A 21874-nucleotide genomic window follows, 5' to 3' on the forward strand; every position below is an offset into this window, starting at 1 on the left:
ATCTTGGGATTTGCTGGAATGTATGTAAGGGACAGAGATGGGTGTTGAAGTTGATTCATCAACTTTTTTTAACTATACGTCTGAGAGTGGTGGACAGCAACTTTCGAGCCTCAGGATGAGTAATGTTATGAATCATTTTCAAATGCTGCACCTCTTTTTCTTCCAACTATTTCTGACAAGAACAAAAGTAGGATGGGTGAGAGCCATTGCAATTGATGCAATGAGGGTCCGTTTCACACTCATAGGCATCATGGTGCTTGCCACTGCAACGAAAACACCTCAACAAACCAAGACATGATGTTTTGAGTGACTGAACTGCTGACACTGGAAACATCGAAGAGGGTTTGGAATGTATAGACATACAATACAATTAAGATAAACTGCCTTGATGGTGGCAGGTAGATGTGGTGATATAAATGTCAGGATGAGGACATTGGTCAGCATTGTAATTCTATCCTTGCGAGTGGAGATATGCCTCACTGCAGAAATTCCTTGGGTGGAGAAAACAGCGAGAATATCCTTCTAGGGGATGTTCTTCAAATCCTTTTCAACAGTAACTCCTCGTGAAGAATTAAATGTAGCATGAGATGTTACCTCAATCGGTGTATCCCCAATTGGCTTTGAATGCAAGAGGAGAGCCAGCAAGTCCTTCTAGTCCCTTCTGAATGAAAAAGGGAGACATTTACCCTAAAAGTGTTTGTCTGAAAGAGAATGTAGTATTAGGAAATGTGATACAACAGGCGTTACAGATGTTGAAGATTATTGCTCAGAATCTTCAAGACGTGGTCGTTCATATATGGACTGTTTTTCACTATTTTATTTAAGTTCTTATTTGGAGGATCCATAGTAAAAAAAGGAATATTTCGGTGCCCATTGACCCCACCCACCATGAAACCCTACGAGGGGATGCACTACAATGCCAAGGTTTCATGAACATCAGACCCAAACACCAGCATCAGATACAATGTTCACAACACCTGATGAAAACATCCAACACTGGTACTTGATTAACCCTATCCCAAGTGGACCAGCCAACTGACTCAAGTGGGGCCAACCAAGGCTGCCAGTCTGCAGGATTTCAAGGCCAAATTGGCATGTTAGGGTTGGACTCCTCAAAAACTAGGATCCTCTCCTACCCTTCACGGGTTGCCACGCATGGCAAACAGGTGGGTGGATGTTTAGGTCCCAGAGGAAGTAAACTGAAAGAAAAGAACCTTCCCTGGGAGGTCCCCTCACTACATACAGGAATACACACCGAGGGGATTTTCACATATATCAGATCAAAACAGAATAATTTTATAGTCTATTTGCATAATTTATTCACAAACATTTTTTCTAACCTATTAGGCCAGTAATGTTAAAACCACACATATTTGGACAACAGCAACACATTGACAAAGAATTATTTAAACTTAAAGGTACAGATTCCATACCTGTAATGGGATCTACAGCTTGTTTTGCAAGTTTCCGCAGTGCTGCAGCAAAACTTGATGTACGAGTTGCCTTAAGAGCTGGGTTATTGCTAGCTGTACCATATGACACAATAACACTACTACCATGAGAAGAAGAGTAATCCACTGGTGATGAGGTTTGAAGGTTCTGATTCCCAGCTCTTTGTGGCCCACTGGAGGAAGGCTGTATTGTTCCAGAAAGAGATCTAGACCCATGAGGGAGTCCTGTAAAAGTAATCACATGATTACTGTTTTTATGAATTGTTAACAAAGGACAGATTTATGTTAGTTGTAAGAACATGTGGATGTGAATGAACAAGCCCAGAAAATCACTGTATTTTATTAAGCTAAAGACTGTTAAAGTGAATACTGTTTTATGTAAAAGTTAGGAAATGTTGATTTCAGTACTTCTGCATAATATCAGAAAATATGAATACTGTAGATTTAACAGTTAATATTGATACCAGTGGATACTGTATTGCATCTGATAATATACATGTAAATACTAGAATATCATGTAATATAAATCTGCTAATACGTGTATCACTAAATATTGCATTATGCAGTTTGTTCCTATGAAAAAAATAAAGGTAACACAAACACTCAAACATGACTTCTGCTAAAACACTGAGCTATATATGATTATTTCATCTATTTCATGTTACAATTATCATTAGTGGATGCCGAGTACACTTCCATAACAAACTTCTGTAAGTGAATATTTCCATAATTTATGGTGAATCTGAGACTTTTATTTTTCAAAATTCCTCCCCTAAATAGATAAATAACATATTCTAACATTTAAGTCTTACTAAATTGGTATACCTTGCAGGGATTTCTTTTATTACAGACTGGTACAAAATACATTCCAAAACGAGTATATACATCAGTACAGAGAACCAAAACAAACAAGCAATGGATAATGTCTTTTGAGAAGGAAGTTTAAATATAACATTTTTATAAATAATATGATCTCCTAAACAGCTTCAAAGAGCTAAATGACTTCATAGTTCATCACATACTCGATAGATGGCGATAAGTCCCATTTCATACCAACTTGTTATATAACGAGGCAGTCAGGAGGAATAGTGTAGGTATGTTTTTATCGTTAAAACTTTGTTTTAAACGTAACACGTTTGTGAAATAATTGATTAAATTCATTGACTTTGTAAACAAAAAATCTAAAACTGTATTAAAAAACAACAGCAACAAACGGTGTGAAAATCATTTCGTAACAATTTCCACGTGCAATAAAAATAAATGTTATCACCTGCCGATTTAGTACAGGATTTTCTCAGATCTAATTTAATAGATAAGCAGTTCTCACAACCCGCCCTGTACGCACGTGTCTTACAGAAGTCAAGACCAGTTGCAGTATCCTTTCAAAAGGGGCACGGTTATCATTAACCGCACGGTTCTGCGTTAAGAGATTTACATCTAATAATTACACAGAAGATACAAGTAAAAATGCTTGCATTTACATATCTCAAATAAAGGAAAATGAAATCCATTAGTAAATTAGGCATTCCTTGTTACGGCAGTATGTATGTGTTTATGTTATACAACATACGCTCAACCACAACCTAGGTTAGCTGAACACTTACTCACGGGCTTAAATAATACTGACAAGAACGTTCCTCATCACCCAACATCAAGTGGCTAATTGTTGAGTGTGCCTAACTCAATCTTTTCATCACGCACGCTTGATATTAAATATTAAAAAATGAAACTAGATATAAAAAAAATCTGTTTTATCTCATTTCTACAATGTCATTTTGTTAACACTCTTATTTGCTATTCCTAAGTATGTCAGCCAGTTAAAGCTTTAACTTAAACCAACGTTTCGACAATAAAGAATGAAACTAGTGTCCGTGCTAGTTGCTTTCTCCAAATACTTGTGGAAAGTCACCCATGGACTTCCGCGCATTTGATTTTGTATTATTCCTACGGAGGGCTTTTAAGAAGCTTGCAAGACCTGCACACTAGAAAATTATGGATAACTGTGCTGCTATTTGGCTCAATATGATTAACAGACATGATATCAAAGATTTTCCAAGCGTTTTTTTTAACCAATTGGTGCACAATTATCAGCTTTGTAATCTTTATGGACGAATTTGTCAGAAGTTGTTTAACTATGTGAAACAGTAGCTTCACACCTTGATATATTTCGAGGTAAGACTTAAAAGGAATTACTGAATGTTATAACTAGTACACATTAATGGTGCATTAATTCTCTATTATGAATCAATAAAGATGTTAGTCGTGTACCATTTACTTTTGTTGTATTTTTATTTGCATTTTTGTTTGATATTTAATAGGTAGGTACGAACTTCAGATATTTTCCCTAAATAAATAACCTGAAGACAAGAATCAAACTCAATTACTTTCACTTCTACCGAGGGGAAGTTAACCATCAAATTGTAAGTTTTTGAACTGGTAGAAAGACAAAAAATTGAATAATTTTCTTACATAAAAGCAGATTATCTTTATTTTAAAGTTGTTTACGCTATGGATATCAAATATCCGGAATGCCTACGCATTCCTATGAATTTATTTAGTCATTTGTTCCAATGAAATACCAGAAAAAAAAAAAACAAAAAACGAGCGCTTCCTGTTAAAATTTAACATGCTTTTTTCAGTAAATAATATTAATTAATAAGACATTATTTTTAAATGGTGTTTGTTAACTTTTTTAGGTTAAGTAAACAGTGTATAAAAAAACTAGAAATGTATTGAAATAATTCAAAGTGTAACAATTAAACAGTATTCCAGCTCAATTCTTTCATTTCTCTATTACTACGTCAAGGCCTAACTTTTAAACAAGCATTCTCAAAATTCCATTCTCTATTTGGAGAATAGAAAGAGCTGTGAACTAGATCTGATAATATTTCAGAGCAAAGGTGAGTGAAAATCTGAATTACATTTGATCTAAATTATCATTTCTCTTTTCCTGATGCAAAAAAAAACCGAAATAAAACGTTAAATGACTAGATAAAAAAGGGGTGTTTTTGTTACACCTAAAACTACACAACGGGCTAGCTCCTGTATGTGTACAACCGTATCCCCTTTGTGCTTCAGATAAAATCAAATTTTGATATTGTAGTGGGCAGATCACATGAACTGTAATGAAACATATAACTGGTCATTGAGAAAATACGAAAGTCAAGTATTATCGAATTCTACAAAAAAAAAAAAAAAACAAACAGAAAAAAATGCTATTGCAAAAATCCTAATACCCAAAGTATCATTGTTATTTTTTAAACCTAAAAAATATATTGGGTATATAATACTATTCAATACTGAAAAGGTCCCAGTTCTATCCTTAGTTGGGAAATGTTTCGCCCAAGCTTTTTATACCGTGTATATAATCTAAACTGACCTTGCTGTTCTTCATAGAATATTATTACAATAATAATCATTTACATTATAAACTGCTAATTTCATTCACCTTTTCAGAACTTAAACAACTGAAACATCAAATTTCGCCTTAATCTATCGCATGGAATAACCTTCACTAACCACGTGGTATTTCCACATAAATAAAATCACCACACTTCAGCTTGGAATAGTATGACTGCCTGTTTGTTGTTAACGTGCAAGTTATCAGCATGTTGCTGTAATCTGGTACACTTCCTTGTCATACAACAGTGGGAGCAATATTTGTATTTCATCTAAAGCTTCCATAATTACTTTCTGTATTTTATGTAGCGTGAAAACAGTTAAATTCGTCATTATTTTGTTTATCATCATCAGTAGCATGCCTAATTACGTATTTTGTTTGTTTTCACTATTTTTGTGCAAAGCTACAATTAATTATATTCGTGCATAGCCGCTCGTAATTTTCAACCGATAGATCGCAAAGAAGATGGCTAGCCAACAGCACCCACAACCGACATTTAGCCTACTCATGTCTGAACTAAAAGCTCCCTTAGTGTACCCAAAGCCACGGAAGTGCAGAACTCATTTTTGCGACGAGTCTCAAATAATCAATCATCGGTTTCTCGCAATCCACACACTATCGAAACTAGGTGATAACGAAGGTAAAAACTTTCATATCAAGACGACCATCAATACGAATTTCTGAAGCCCCCGTTCTCATTGTTTCCAACTTGTAAAAAAGGTTATTACATATAGATAGATACACGTATATAAATACGGCAATGCAATGTTTCGACTCCTTATTCAGCTCATCAGAGAGAAGAAAATAACGACTAGTAAGTAGCACGTGCAAAACTAAAAAAATGTTCTAGTAACGTGAAGCAAGAACAACGATAAAATGAACTATATTTTCGACTATCTAGAAAGAGTATTAGTGGACGTAAGGAAATAATACTAAAAATAATTTATTTTTTAAAAAATAATCTATGTCTTAAGGTTTTTATTAGCAAATGATCTTATATCGTATTTTAAACATGGGAGGTTTGTTTTGTGTATTAGCTTTTTTTGAATAAGTTTTAATTTAACACAATCTAACACTACAACACGTACGTATACACACATAACATGAAGAACACGATGCCCTCCATGAATTCATCCCCACGCCAGGGACATATGATTTATTCTTTGTCAGAAGGGGTACAGAAAGAGTGTCATTAATGTTTAACAGTATATAAAAAATGTGTCTATAGAGAAGACATTTACTCCTTTGGTTTCACGTGAATTACGGGACGGTGGAAACTAAAATGGATGTCAAATTTTAACAAAAGAGAAAACTGATAAAAGTAATGTTTGTTGAATCACTCTGAGACATACCAATAACTCCTTTAGTTTCATAGTAATCAAAAGTTGGAAAATTTTCGTCCCTGACAAACAAACAGTTTTATATTATAAACTTCTATTCTTAAATTTTGAAATAAAAACTTCTCATTTCTCATGTAAACGCTGGTAGATGTGCGAAAAATAGCTTGTGTCAATTTAAACGCTATTCGGGAGTTAAGAAAACAGTGAAAATCCTAATTTATTCTTTTCCTTTTGTAACACACACACGCACACCTTAATTTTCAAAAGAATTTTTGGAGTGCATTTCTACACGTATTATTTAAATACGCTTCACTCTCAAAGTCTCATCGTATCAAGTTCTACCATAATTTATTAAAAACAAAGATCCGAAGAAAGAAAAACAAATAATTTTAAAGCATCCAACACTGGGTGCAAACGAGACAAACACACGCAATTACAAAATACAACTACAATGTTGCTCAAGTAAAGGTTCAAAAAGTTTGTGCAAGTATAACACAAAGTTTGTTCTACCATAAAGCTACACAATGTGCCGCTATTTCTACCCGGAAAATCGAATTCCGAATCTAACAGTTACAAGTCTGTAAATTTACCGCTCGCTAACTTAGTATAATAACTATTATATATACAATAAGGCCTTATTCGATACTAGAGCAAAAATAAAACTTTCATATCGCATCATAATTCAGTTGCACTTACAAATAACCCTTAAAACTGTAAAGTACCCACGTGTACGTATGACATGGATTTTAGGTATTTAAATAATAACTGCTATTCTCAAAGTTAAGCACGATCAAAGATGGAAGTGAAGCAAAGACAGCACGAGACCTAAAACGTCATTCTACGTAACCCGAGCCGTATAATAGCATTTCTCATTTCACATGGGTCTTACTTCCATGATTAATGTCGCACAGCGAATGAACACCCTTAAAATTTTGATCCAATTTCATTACAGTTATTTAGTCCATAATCACTATAATAGAATGGATATATACATTTCCATCCACATAAAATCTGGGTTCATCAGATAAAACTGATGTCTTTTCAGCCACAAAAAAATTTAATTAACTACTTTAAATAAATATAAAAGTCACCTTGCTCGTTTTGACACTTGTACTTGACAATTAAGTTCAAATTTCCAAACTAGGGTCCTTATATCATCGATAAATGATTTTGAATAGGCGTTAAATAATCGAAATTATTATTTGTCAAGCACAAAGCTACACAATAGCTTGTCTGTAATCTGCACACCACGGGTATTGAAACTCGATTTTTAGCGATTTAAGTTTGCAAACATATTGCTATGCCACTGGGAAACAGTCGAAATGGTGACAATTTTATATTATGCATATATTATGAATATCCAAGGAATATTTAACTTTTAATACCACAGTAAGGTAGTAACAACAAAGAGAGATCAATATTTCTTTGCTAACGTACCCTCGAAATAATAATGTCTCTGCCGAAGCAAATCTGCCTTATCAAACAATATTAAAACGTCTTTGTCGAAGCAAATCTGCCTTATCAAACAATATTAAAACGTTTTTGCCGAAGCAAATCTGCCTTATCAAACAATATTAAAACGTCTTTGTCGAAGCAAATCTGCCTTATCAAACAATATTAAAACGTCTTTGTCGAAGCAAATCTGCCTTATCAAATAATATTAAAATGTTTTTGCCGAAGCAAATCTGCCTTATCAAACAATATTAAAATGTTTTTGTCGAAGCAAATTTGCCTTATCAAACAATATTAAAATGTTTTTGCCGAAGCAAATCTGCCTTATCAAATATTAAAATGTTTTTGCCGAAGCAAATCTGCCTTATCAAACATTAAAATGTTTTTGCCGAAGCAAATCTGCCTTATCAAACATTAAAATGTATCTACCGAAGTAAATCTGACTTATCAAACAATACTAATGTCTCTGCCGAAGGAAATCTGCCTTAAAAAACAATATCAGTCAGTACGATTTCAAACCGATTTATAAAAACAAACTAATTATATGAGTAAACTAAAAACAACCAGTCTTGCAAATTGATGTGTTTTTATTATGTAATTTAATTTATTATACAGTTAAATTAATTACTAAGATTTTAAGGGAATTTATGAAATGTATTAGACACGCGCAACGCCCCCGCGGACGATAGATCTAAACAAATATAAGGTGTCATATACTCTAGCTATTCACGCAAATAGTATACATATTCATATAATACATAACAAATTATTACACGGCGAACATCAATAAATGACATATCACTTATATCTGTGTGGATAACGAAAGGGTTCTGATTATCTTTCCCCCTGTAGAATATGTTTTTAAATACAACTTGAAAGTACTTAAGTTCAAGGTCGAATTAGTGTACAGGTTAAAGTCACCATAATCCGTTAGCAGAGGGGTTGGGGGAAGAGCAAAGTACGTTTTAAGAGGTTTGACTAGTTTCCTGTTTTATACCCGCTTGGGTTGAGTTTACTGAATATTCCATAGTACGAGCCAGTTTCTCCATTACATTTTAAGTTCAGTACACAACCATCAGGTGAAGAATTGGCCTGAGCGTTTCTTACAAAATGTCTTCTTCACTGAGCAACTCTATTTGTACATAAACTGAGCTTCAAAATATATTTGTAATGGGATATTTATCAGGTTTTATTTCATTACTGTTTTCTTGCGTTCCCTCCTCTTAGTATAACAATTTACATAACACTATCGTCTAGTATACAAGACACTAGACTAGTAAAGTTAGTTAGATATGCTGATGACACATAATTTAACATATGTGCTGGTTGGTATGTAAATATGTTTATTTATACAGAAAAGGATACACTTGAAATGTGTTGGTGGTAGAACGTACATGTCAAGGTTTCGGAGTGACATTCTGAACTAGTGAGGATCTACAATAGCAACTCGAAATGCCCTCCAAAAACGCCTGGTAACATATACATTCTATCAGCAACACCATTCAGATGAATAAAACTGCACTAGTTAGTCAGCACTCAATTTGATAGAGTACAGGTCTCAAAATCTCAGTATAAAAGAAAAAGTTTATATTATTTAAAATTACGAAGCATATACATGTACAAAACAGATGTACGAGAATCATAAACGACAAAACCGAAATAATTATGTATTTTTATAAAGTTTCTTCATATCCGAAAAAAAAAGTCAATTATAAATAAACCACGATTTTCATGTTCTACTTTGTCATACAATTGATACTTGAAACTCTCGGTACTTGATGAAACTCCATAATTACAGAATTGAGGAGGGAAGGATGACAATTTTGTGTTTTACAAATACTTTAATCATAAATAAATTAAGTATTTGTGAAACGTCTTTGTTTTCCTCAATTCTACTTCGTCAACCTCAAACACCTAGCTCTAATTCACTAAATTCGTTGTGCTAGGTAAATAAATACAAAGGAGTTTGTTGTTCAGATCTAATACTAATATAGAATACTTGAACCTACCTTTCCATAGAGCAAGCATGTTTGGGTGCGTTTTGTCACGTGGTAGTAGTATCAGAGTTTTTTATTTTTTACGTTGGAAGTTAGTTGAAGAACGATGTTTTTCGGTGTTTAAATTTTCCACAACTATTAACGTATTTATGAGAAAATACTGAGTCACCAATACATGTTGCCTCCTTTTAACTATGTAAACTTAATTAAGGCATGACAAGAATGATAATCAATCCATCTCGATTCTAACGCATACTCCAGATACCTTTCCTCTTAACCACGAAAATCCAGCAAAACTCACGCTCTCCCGAGATTACACCGAAGATGGCATCCCAGCCACTAGACAAAGACGTCATACTCACAAACAGTACAGTTCAAGTAACACATCGCGTACGTGGGACAAGGCTACCGTTATGAATGGAGCACACACATACGTGCTTTATATACCCTCAGGACTGGTATCAGTACGTTTATATGCGTGTGAGAGCGAAGCCCCAACACTTGTCCCGCAGGAAACACGCGAACTCAATATTTTAGGGGGCATCATACAATTATATGTAGTATCATTATTTTTACAAAAGTACAATGTCTTACATGCAACATACTTTATGAAAATAAAACCCATTTTAACCATGTTTTTTTTTTATTTCAGATTGACATGTAATACTGTATTTCAGTATAACAATAATTTTTCGACACCTTTTGACAATATATATACGATATATATATCGTTACAATACGATATATATTGGCAGTCACGAGTTCTACAGGTTTCGTGTAGCATTTGTATTGATAATCTAATTTTATATGCTAAACTTGTATCTAATAAACACACACAAAGTATTCTTTTGACCAACAGTAAGCAATCATTATTACAAAAGAGATAAAGTTAAAACGACCAATAATTAACATATAATAAAAAGCAAAAATTCTGAGCGATTACCACTGTGACTATATAGATTAGGTTAAACAAAAAAGAAAAAAAAACATCTTGTCTGCTAAACGTTACCTGATATAAGCATTCTAATACTCATTATAGCTATGCGTGGTAAAAACTCGTATATCACACTACAACTAATCACTTACCTCCATATCTTTACATTTCAATAGAATATTTTTTATGCTTTAGTGTTACAAAAAATATCAATGAGAACGTTTACAGTACTGAAACCACTAAATTACTTCAGAAAAGACGTTTTTAAAATATTTATGTATTCTGTTTAAGTGGACAAGTTGAAAGTAACTGATTCGTTAAGTAAGCGTGTTATATACACATGGTCCAAGAAGTTACTGAAAAAAAAAAAAAGAGTCAATTTACAGACAATCACTTAATGAGGCAACATAACAATTCAAGCTTATCCTTTGTTGTGTTTCTAGTTTAAATCTTTAGTTATATACACCATGTTAAGCCTTATGTTTACGTTATAACAACGTTAAAAATTCATTTCCTTCTCAACGATTACAATAAGTTTTAGTCAAAGTACAATGACGCTATGTACTTGTACACAAGTGTTTAGAAACTTTATATTCTGTCCATCTGATCATATGTTGCAGCTTTAACTTTGCGAATTAAAACTAAAAACGTGAGGTCAAAAAATATAACAGTAAGAAACGAGAGTTGTATCACGTAAAAAATACAATATATAATAGACAAACACAAACACCACAACTTCAGTCACGTACAGGATGTGTGTGTGTATGTATATATAATATACACCACATGGAGGCCTTTCTAACTACATTCTCTTTGACCCCAGTACAAACTACAAAGAGCTTCCTTCCGCAAGTCACCATGTGGTAGAATGTAATACAAAATATCAGTCAGCAGCCATCTGGTGGCAAAATGACGTAACAGACCGAGAACTGTACCGGATCTAAGTGACCGGAAGTTTGAAATATTTTGCTATTACCCTAATGGTATCGGCCACACAATAACAAAGCCACGTGAATAAAGAAAAAAACGTCCATTATAGAAAACAATCAAATCCGTTTTTAGCAATATTAAAAATATAACCTTACTAATAACTACCAATTAACATCAGTTTTGTGACAAATGAACGCAATAAAAACAACAGTCAGTACGACAATTAAAAACAATCAGTTGTTTAGTATAGTTTATCAATAAAAACAGCTGTAGTCGAAACTACACTGCACATATAAGTGGTTATCAAAATAAATAAACGTTTAAAACTAAGATTGTCAAACAATATGGTTTTGGTTACTAATATAATAAATAAATACTAATTGTGACGTGTTCTATAAACATTAATGAATTTTCTGACCGACACAGTTTCAAAAATAATACACTCGTTTCGTGATTGATATACATAATTTACACTTAAGTTTTGCACAGACAGTTTTTGGTGTAGTTTGTGTCACTACACAAGTTTCCTCAGTTAAGAACATTTTTATATAAAACGTGTGAATAACAACTTACAATACAAATGCTTTTGTCTTACAACAACAATTTACATTAAAATATTTTGATATAATAAATTAAAATGGAATTTAAATCGTGTCAGAAAGTTCGTCAAATAATAGACGACAAATACCTGAAATATAAGGAAAGCGTTTATACTTGTACCGTGAAAACGCTGTGATAACCAGACGGTAAGTTTTCGTAAAATCGAAAACAGGTAGAAACGACCAAGTCATCTGCGCTTCATCAAATATCATAAAATATAAAACCAGCATAACGTTTCGCTACCTTAAATATTATGATACTTGAACCGAGATTAAAGTTATGCTGATTTGTTTATTTCTACTTATTCTTGAATAAATTATCGTCTTCTCAATTTTAATTTTAAAGTTTGGGTTATTTCCATTAGATTTTGAAAAATTTGAAACACAGGAATACAAAACTTATAGTGTATCTTTTTTTTTTAAATATAAAAACCAAATATTAATTACTGGGTAAGTATTAGCCTTAATACAAAAGTTATGCCCACACCACTACACTCCATCAACAACAAAAAAATTCAGGTTTATTTCTTAGTTGAATAACTAGCCACGCACTCGAAAAAAAAATATTGCATTACGACTACAGAGTTTTTTCGTTTTTTTCTAAATCCACTTAATGTCACAACAGATCCAAGCCAGCAGTTTTTCAACTGACGCTATGCAACCTCCCCTTTCTTTACCCAATCCCCATCACGTGCCTCAACCCTATTATCTGGCAATAGGCCAAGACCACATGGGTGACACAGCTTCTGTGTGGTGTCTATTGAAATAATATATGCCCTCACAGCTGGCACGTGTCACGAGAGGTCGAAGCACAACCGTGCTGCACGTGCCACATAACTACAATGTCGAGCAAAAAACTTTTTTTCAAGAACGATCACAAAATGTTACTAAATAATAAACTTAATAGTCACGAGGTTTTCTGTGCAGAACCGAAGTATTCTAAACTAGATTATATAATAATACATAAGGTAAATTAATCTGGGTTGAGTTTACGGATTCCTGATAAAGTAAGAGAACCAAATCGCTATACCAGCCTGTGATACGTATTTATAAAGTAAAATACTGTTAAACGTTGAATATGGGTTTGTATAAACGTGCTATTTAGACAGAAATAGAGGAAGGTTTAAACACTAACCTTACGTCACTAATCCTACTTTGTCACGAACTCTCATAAATCACAATCACGGTAGAGAAGCCATGCATTAAAAAGTATCATGGAAATAAAAAAAATAAACTATTAATTGTTTGTTTTGTTTTTTAACTTTGCGCAAAGTTACAGGACGGCTATATGCGCTCGCCGTCCCTAATTTAGTAGTGTAAGACTAGAAAGGAGGCAGCTAGTCATCACCATCCACCGCTAACTCTTGGGCTACTCTTTTACCAACGAATAGTGGGACTGACCACAACATTATAACGCTCCCACGGCTGAGAGGGCGAGCATGTTTGGTGTGACGGGAATTCGAACCCGCGACCTTCAGATTACGAGTCGAGTGCCTTAACCATTAATTAAGTGGTCATACATATAAGACAAAGATAAAAGAAGTGAATAATTTACATCATCAATACTGATGTCAAAGGTAATTTTCGAGTTAACGTGGGAACAAAATGAGCTTTTTATGGATTTCCATAGATGGACATCCATTTTATGCCTCTCTGATAAACTAAATTTATTATCACTTAAATGTTACATACTACGTATTATCGTGTTAAAACTTGAACCGTTATGTTTGATGATGGCCCTATTTTTCTACAGCTTGTGTATCATCAAACATTTCGATTACTATCTGAAATGGATGTACTCAACACTGACAGTTTCGCATAACGGTGGTAAGGATAGTGAGACAACCCTGACTATAATAACCAAAATAAATGGTACATTCTAGTTACAGCGAGCTGAATAGCAGCTCACAGAAATATACCTAGCAAAGATTTGGTACAATAACAACGTTAATAAAAAACATTAAAAACAAAACATTTGTATTCAGTTGTGCTATACGTTCTCGTGTAAATTCAAAATGTAACTTATATCACGTAGATACATCTAAGTGATAGTTTTGTTTTTAAAGGATGTTGTGAAGTAAATTCCAGTCTTTGCGAGATTCACAAAACAGCCATTCTGACAACGTTACCCTTGTAACTTTAAAATGACTTTCATGGTCAAAATCGCCTATGTAATTTACTATCATTCTTTCCCCCCATTCTATGACAAATTAGCAATAGCACTCATGACTACTTCAAACATCAGTAAAGCACTCACAAGTCCAAAATAACGTATTGGCTGGTTTACTAACATGACCTCATGACAAGTTATGTGACGCGTTTATAAAACACGTACCTTTATTTTCTAGCTCTTTTTATAATAAACTCAAATTGTCCTACATTAAAAAAAAGGTTTTATAATTTTGATAATTTCACAAGCCCATAAAATAAGTATTTCTGAAAAACTGACATGGGTAGGAAAACATGCCCATTTCACGTTTTATTTCCAAGTCCAACTTAATAAATATTTTAAAGATAAAACTCAAAAACGGTTAATTACGTACAAATTTTTTTTATTATCGGTAAATACGTTGAGCTTTCTTTCCAGGGACTTACACATTTGCAAGTTTTATCACGCTTTAAGAGATTAAAATTACTTTTTATGTGGAATATCATGGTATATTTAGCAGGTATTTAAAATTAACCAACCAGCTAAGATTTATGTTGTTTTAACAGTTAATCTCTTATCAGTGAGACACACTCGTATCACCTGCAGGCGAAACAACTTCATGTCGGTGTTTGTGGCCAGCACATACTTGTATGTAGCAATAAGTCTAGCTTCCGGTACAGGAAGAGGGAACGCTTACTGTCAAACAAGAGAAGAAACCAACAGCTGTCGCGAAAGGCAGACGAGTTGCTGTGGTAACAAACACATTCTCCAAGGGTCATGTTTACGCGAACAAAAAAATTCGAGAGACGAGGGTATATCTTACTGGTCTCTCTTTACAATATAAAGAAATGTAACGTTCTTCCGTTTAAACGAATATATAGTTGCAAGTATTGCTATACGTTTTTAATTCTCTCTCTCTCTTACACATACAAAATGATATACAGATATATAAAAATAACCTTGAAAGTATTTTTACAAATTTTTTATCACTTTCTTACATCTTATGTTTATACTCATAGTAAAATAACATTTCCTAACAAAAAAGAAAAACAATATAATCGGTAATGGCGGACGAACTTGTAAATTCATTCAAATAGCGAAGAGTAACTCTCTATATAACTAAGTTACTTTCTAACTTTCTAAGCACTTTTTGTATTTATTAGAATATGTTTATTTGCATAAACATATATCTTAGAGAAACCTAGATCATAGATAATCATGTTAATGGTATACTGAGAGTTCACTATCCACGCCCCTATGGTAAAGAACTCACTCCACACTTAGGGGCCGTCGGTGCTTCACACACCATACGTCAAACTCCACTATTCAGTAAGATGAGAATAGTCGGAGCGTTGGCAGTCGCATTGTTGATTAGCTGCCTTCCCTCTAATTTATCAGTTGAATACTAGGGTCGGCTATGAGTAAAAGTTACAAAATAAACAAATAAAATCACTATGAGCATATTTTAAAGTAAGTTATGAAAAATGGAGCGCTACACGTAGTAACAAGACTTACATACACTTAATGTGTTTATACACACCAAAACAATTATACTTAATTCCGAGCTGTAACAACGTCTTACAGCAAAAGGTGGGAATTGTTTATGTAGCAGGTTTAGTTTTTATGATCTGTAACAATGACTTTTTTTTCTTTTCTTTCAAATTTCCTGCAAAATATCTGAAATCTTATGTTCTCTGAGTAGTTTTTTACTGATTCAGGTAAACAACAGAGCTTGCAAAGAAAAGACAATTGTCTGTACGTCATAATATCCACTTCTTTATCAGAAAGAACTTTAACCACACGTCTGTACTATTAAACAGTCATTCAATCAATCCACCTTTGGATTTGCTACCTCGTGCAATAGACTCACTGTTTCGCTGAGTCATTTGGTTCTTGAAAAGCACAAGTGGTTTGTGAATTAAGCGTCAGTAAAATAAGGAAAAAACAATTATATATTTTATAATCTGTACAGAAACATAACTTTATTATTGGACAACTATCTTAACTGTTTACTTATCTTGATAAATACATGAGACAATAAAAAACTATTTTAATAACCATATGAAACGTAATAAAACTTAATTTCATCATTTTTAACACCAGGTAGCTCTTTAATAAGTATGGAATAGATATTTTCTTTCATATATATATATAAGACATCAACGGCTATCCAATGACTACTTGTTCAAAAACCAATTACAAGGCTTAGTACATTTCCTTATAATTCCTTCCTTACCAGTAACTTTTATACATTCTCTTTCACTTCATACAGCTTATGATATCAAACGAGACCTGATGTTTCCGAACAACTGAAGATCTTACCACACAACACAATGAACAAAGATATTTCTATATGGTCTAAAGTTAAATATCCTCCACCCCAGAAATGGAGACTTAACCTTTGTTACTATTTGTTCACCAGGGAAGTCGGAATATCGGGAACATGCTAAATTAAATATAAATATAAAAAGTACTGATCTTCAGGCGATATTCTGGGGAATTAAAAACATCGACTTGTAACCAATAGATAAAAGCAGTAGACATAAAAATACTAATTTGTATTTTAAAAGGATAATGTTAGCTTTTGTTTATCGAACTACTAAAAGTAACAAGTATAATAATGGTGTATCAACGATCAACAAATGCGCAATGAAAAATACTTGATAACTACATTCCGTGAAGAAATGCTTCATGAAATATTTTCTACCCATAATTACATCAAAAACTACCTCTTAATAAATAATTTACACACGTATTAACATACGTTTTCTGATACACTATGTTATATGTATTCAGGTATGATACAGACACTATTTTCGATCAACGACTGAACTATAGCATAGGTAACAACTGTACATTTTTCAGTTTAAGAATTACTTTAACGTGAAACTACACTGATCCCGTGATGTCGCATAGTCAAATACGGCTCGTGCTTTCTCCCTCTATATTTAACGAGTTTAAAAAATCGTGATCTTCTCATAAACACTTGTACTTAATTCCACAGCCAAGTACGAACTATAAATACTCAACACAGTAAACAAGTTGGAAATTACATTAATTTAAAATTATTTAAAGTGATTAGTTTAACCGATATTTTTATTTATATTTTGGGATAAATACAAGTTTTCAAGTATAAGGGTTATGAGTGTTACTGATACCCTTGGAGACGTATATTTTACTCTCAAAATAATCGATGGATTGAACCATTCCACTAAACTCTGTTCGCACGTTCTTCTGAACATACAAGTATACTGCGAGAGTTTTAGAAATATATTTTGGGTTTCAACTTGACAGTTTGAAACAGCTTGTAAATGTACACTAACTTCACAATTTAAATATTCATAAGAATCAATACAACGCACATATTCGTAACAAACTTAAACGAAAACAATTACGCTGAATACGATAAGGTTTTAACAATCTCAGTTTATATAAAACCATGGTAACAAATCGGCGCGTCTTTGACGTATATAATACGAAAGGGTAACGAGCTATATAACATTACCTACACACAACCTATATTTGTCTCAACAAATAAATCTAATCAATTTTAAATACAGTGGTTAACTGTAATAACAATACAAAGCGTACATCAAAACTGTACAAAACGTTTAATGCAACACGTATGCTTGTATCCATACTAGTGCACGTATTATGCATTTCTAATCTTGTGAAAACGATACAGTTATAGTAAATAGCTGTCTTTATTGGTTACTTACTACATACAGACACGTTAGATTTGTTTTAGTTTGATATCATGACGAAAAGATACGCAAAATATAGTAGTCCAATCTTATTCTGTGTGAATATATTTGACATTATTCCAGTTAAAACAAACACGCAATATATATGTTTGTGTTATATACAAGTGAATGTCTTTTTTTTTAGCATAATTTACCTTCTTAACGAATATTTTGATGTATTTGGGGAAGAAAAATAAACATATGCAAACACCTTTCCAAACGCGTTGCATCTGTTGCGCAATATTTTAACTTCTTTTCAAATATTCTGTTATACGTAATGAACAGGTGTCAACTATCCACTACATCCTACCTTTGATCGCAAGGCCCATAATTCAGCTTTACTTTCCGTGAAGACCAATGATATCTGTTAGTAGTATAAACATCCATTGCATTATAATGAAGCTTAAATCAAGCAACATGTCAAAAGCAAACGCGCAAATGTTGAATATCGATTCAGTGGCAGCAATACGGAAGTACTATAATAAAACAAAAGTCGCTTTCTGTAACCGATAACATCTGTTATGTCCACCTGCCGCTGAGATTTGGAATTGTACCAACAATAACGCCTACACTTCGGTTTACCCGTAAATCATAGAACTGGAAAAGTGTTCGCAGGAGGAAAACAAGAAAGAAATGAAAAACATTCAACTAATCCTGTTTGGTTTCTGGCATCACAAATTACTGATTGACTAATTCGGTTCATAATTCTACTAAAAAAAAAGCCTATAATTTTCTCTTTCAAAGTATAGCACGCTTTTCACAATAAAAATTTAATACTGTATTATACATTGAACTATTATTAATAAGAAAATAAACATTTTCGTATAAAAAGTTCTTTACTTTTTAAATGCATTTTTTCTTAAATAGTTTGTTTTATAGTAATGTTCCAGAAGTAAATTGCAAATACTTAACCAACAGCTAAATTGAATTTATCAAGATTAATCGTTATGAAAGGTTAATAAGTTTGCCAATACTACATGTAACTGGAATCTAAAAATACATATAGAAAATTTAGACAAATTCGATAAAGGAAGTCATTTTCACATCTCACAGCAAGGTTTCGCTTTAAAAAATCAAAACAGTAGACAAGAAAGGTCAAACTGAGAAACTAGAGTAACTTATATCATAATATTACTGTAACTCTTTTTCAGGAAAAGTTAACGTGTTAATAAGACACACTAAAACTGTAAGGATAACCCTTACAAAGAAACAAAAAAAGATTCCTCAAACTTTGTTCTGTTTAAATTTAGAAGATTTGTTGTCATAAATTAGATGAAGCTTAAATGAGGATAATGCTAAAAACACAAGTCCTAAACTAGGAACTGTCTACTCCATAGTTTCCAGTATTCTGAATCTTCAACTTAGAATACACAGCCATTAAAAAAATACACCAAATGTTTGGTTTAAACTGTTCAAGAAGCTTATAGATGCACCAGGTAACACATGAATGTACACACAAATAAACAATGTGAATACCATGTTTAATCTCAACAAAGTTCTTATAAAAATAAACATTTTATTTCTTCACAACTTTACAGTATTTAATTAATTTTATGCTATTTTGTAACATTTTACTTCATTAAATTGTGGCACAAGCCTTAAATAATTCAGTTTAATTAATTAAACCATACAACAGCATGATGCTACATTTGTGTGTGCTAGCTACACATCTGTTAAATCAGTCAATCAAAATTCTAGCCTGAGAAACCAACAGAAAAGTCAAATTGCTGCTGAAGAGCAATCACTATAATTAAGGTTCACTAACACACAAGCAAAGACTACAACCAGAAAACAAACTATCATATAAAGTAAAAATCTTTTTAAAACAGTGTATAGAAAAGACACAAATGGAAAGAGCACATCCTATATTTCATGAATAAAGACTGTGGGTGATAAAACACTTATGATGGTGGTGTCATCTGAAGAGAAAATTAGCTTTACTTGAAAATACTTAGTAACTTCATGGATCAGACTGAAATATTAATGTAATGAATAATGTAACTAATTTAGTAGACTTGTCTAACTAGGAGCAAGTAAGGTTATAAAACAAACACTTTTCACTAATGAATAAAGTGCACTGATTCATCAGTTGGGTATTGATAAACATGTTACCTTCTAAATTTTATCCTATTATTTTATAACAATTAATTTACCTCATTAAACTGTGGTTCAAGCCTAGTTAAATCATACAGCAGTTTCACATTTATGTTTCATTGATTGTTTTTTGAAACTACTTAGAAGTTTTGCATACAAGTTCTTTCCTCCCATAGACTATAAGAAAGAAATTTTTACAGTGTAAGAAAGTGTCCAAAATGGGGGTTAAAATGTTTTTTAGGATGCTTTTGAATTTGTCTGAACTGATTTACTTAATAATATTAGAATAAAAAGCCAGAAAGGTCATTTAGAATTATAACTGAATTAAAAATCTTGGAAGTTTTCATGTTTGTTGCTCCACATGGATGTCAAAAGGGTTTTCATGTAGCTTATTATTCATTACAGTATATAAAACTAAGTTTTATTGAATGATTGTTTTTTGAAAAAGAGTGCTGCACTAATAGTTAAATGAAATTATACTGATTTCTATAATGATGGTAGAGAAATACAGATTCAAAACATCAGTTAAAAACAAAATAATGAAACCTATCCCAATTGCTCTTGAAAGTTTGACTTATCTTCATCAACGTGATTGGGTTTTGGTTTCTTTTGAACTTTGCACTACACAAGTGCTACACATGTTAAGCATTCCTTATTTAACAAGGAAAGACTAGAAGGAAGATGGCTAGTCATCACCACCCACCACCAACTACTGGAAAAACTTTTATCAACAAATAGTAGGATTGACTCTCACATTATAAAGCCTCTTCAGCTAAAAGGGCAAGTATGATTAGTGATAAGGATTTGAACTTATGATCCTCAGGTTGTAAGTTGGGTACCCTAATCACCAAGCCTTGCTGGGTCCAACAATAAGGAACACTATATTTTGTTTGTAAAATCTGCTAATAAGAAACTTGTGTTAAAAATGGTTGAATGCATTAAAAATAAATATCACTGGATAAAATGACACAAGAGTTCTTGAGGATTTACTCTGACATATCACAAGCAAGTCTTGTTTTACATTAATACTACCGTATTTCTTTTAGTCTTGAGCCTAAATCTGTGGTTATAAGATTCTTGCACATCACAAGCAAATCTCATTCCAAACTAATGTTGCTATACTTTTATTAGTTTTAGTGAGATATTTTATTAGTTTAGAATAAATTATATTTAAAAATTAACTATTCTGTGAGATATTTCATCAATTTTCACATTGTTTCATCAAAGTGAGTTTTAATAAGTATATTTGTCTAGTGGTAGATTTATCTTCCAATGAAAGCAATGTTTAAAAACAGTATTATGATACCATACATTTTTGAGATTCACAAGGTAACCTAACTTGAGATAAAAGAAAAATATAGCCAGATATAAAAAAAATTACCAAAGAGTTAGCTAACACTTTCCATACAGGGATGACACTGATGCTTATATCAAAGCAATACAAAAGTCATTTGAATTTTCTTCTCGACAGGTAATCAAAAGCTAGATATAAAGAGTTGTCTGGCATAGTCTTTCTCTAACTCCAGTGTATATGCTGCTTTTCAGCTATGCAGAAAATCCCAAAGTTCAAAAATGGTGAACAGATAAAACCCATATTTATTTCTTTTCATTATCATCTTTCTTAAACAGACCTATTGTCTTTCTAGTTACAGCAGTAAATATTAATTTATCATCATTTGATGTCATAAAGCAATCTTCACGATCTTTGACTACCCATTTTATTATTATTCTAAGCAAAATCAAAATAATCATAATTTTAGTGTAAATGATGTTATTGCCACTTGA

The 21874-nt window shown here is 32.6% G+C and overlaps 1 protein-coding gene across 7 annotated transcripts in view; it reads right to left on the bottom strand.

The window, feature by feature from the left end:
- Window positions 1–21874, bottom strand: part of LOC143248890 (uncharacterized) — a 75368-nt gene that overhangs the window by 33613 nt on the left and 19881 nt on the right. For all 7 annotated transcript variants that reach the window (XM_076497813.1, XM_076497822.1, XM_076497860.1 and 4 more), the window contains one exon: window positions 1434–1676. In XM_076497813.1, coding sequence (XP_076353928.1) covers window positions 1434–1676 — 243 coding nt within the window. The remainder of the gene's footprint in view (window positions 1–1433; window positions 1677–21874) is intronic.

The sequence above is a fragment of the Tachypleus tridentatus genome, chromosome 1, assembly GCF_004210375.1.
Source record: "Tachypleus tridentatus isolate NWPU-2018 chromosome 1, ASM421037v1, whole genome shotgun sequence".
Lineage (NCBI taxonomy): Eukaryota > Metazoa > Arthropoda > Merostomata > Xiphosura > Limulidae > Tachypleus > Tachypleus tridentatus.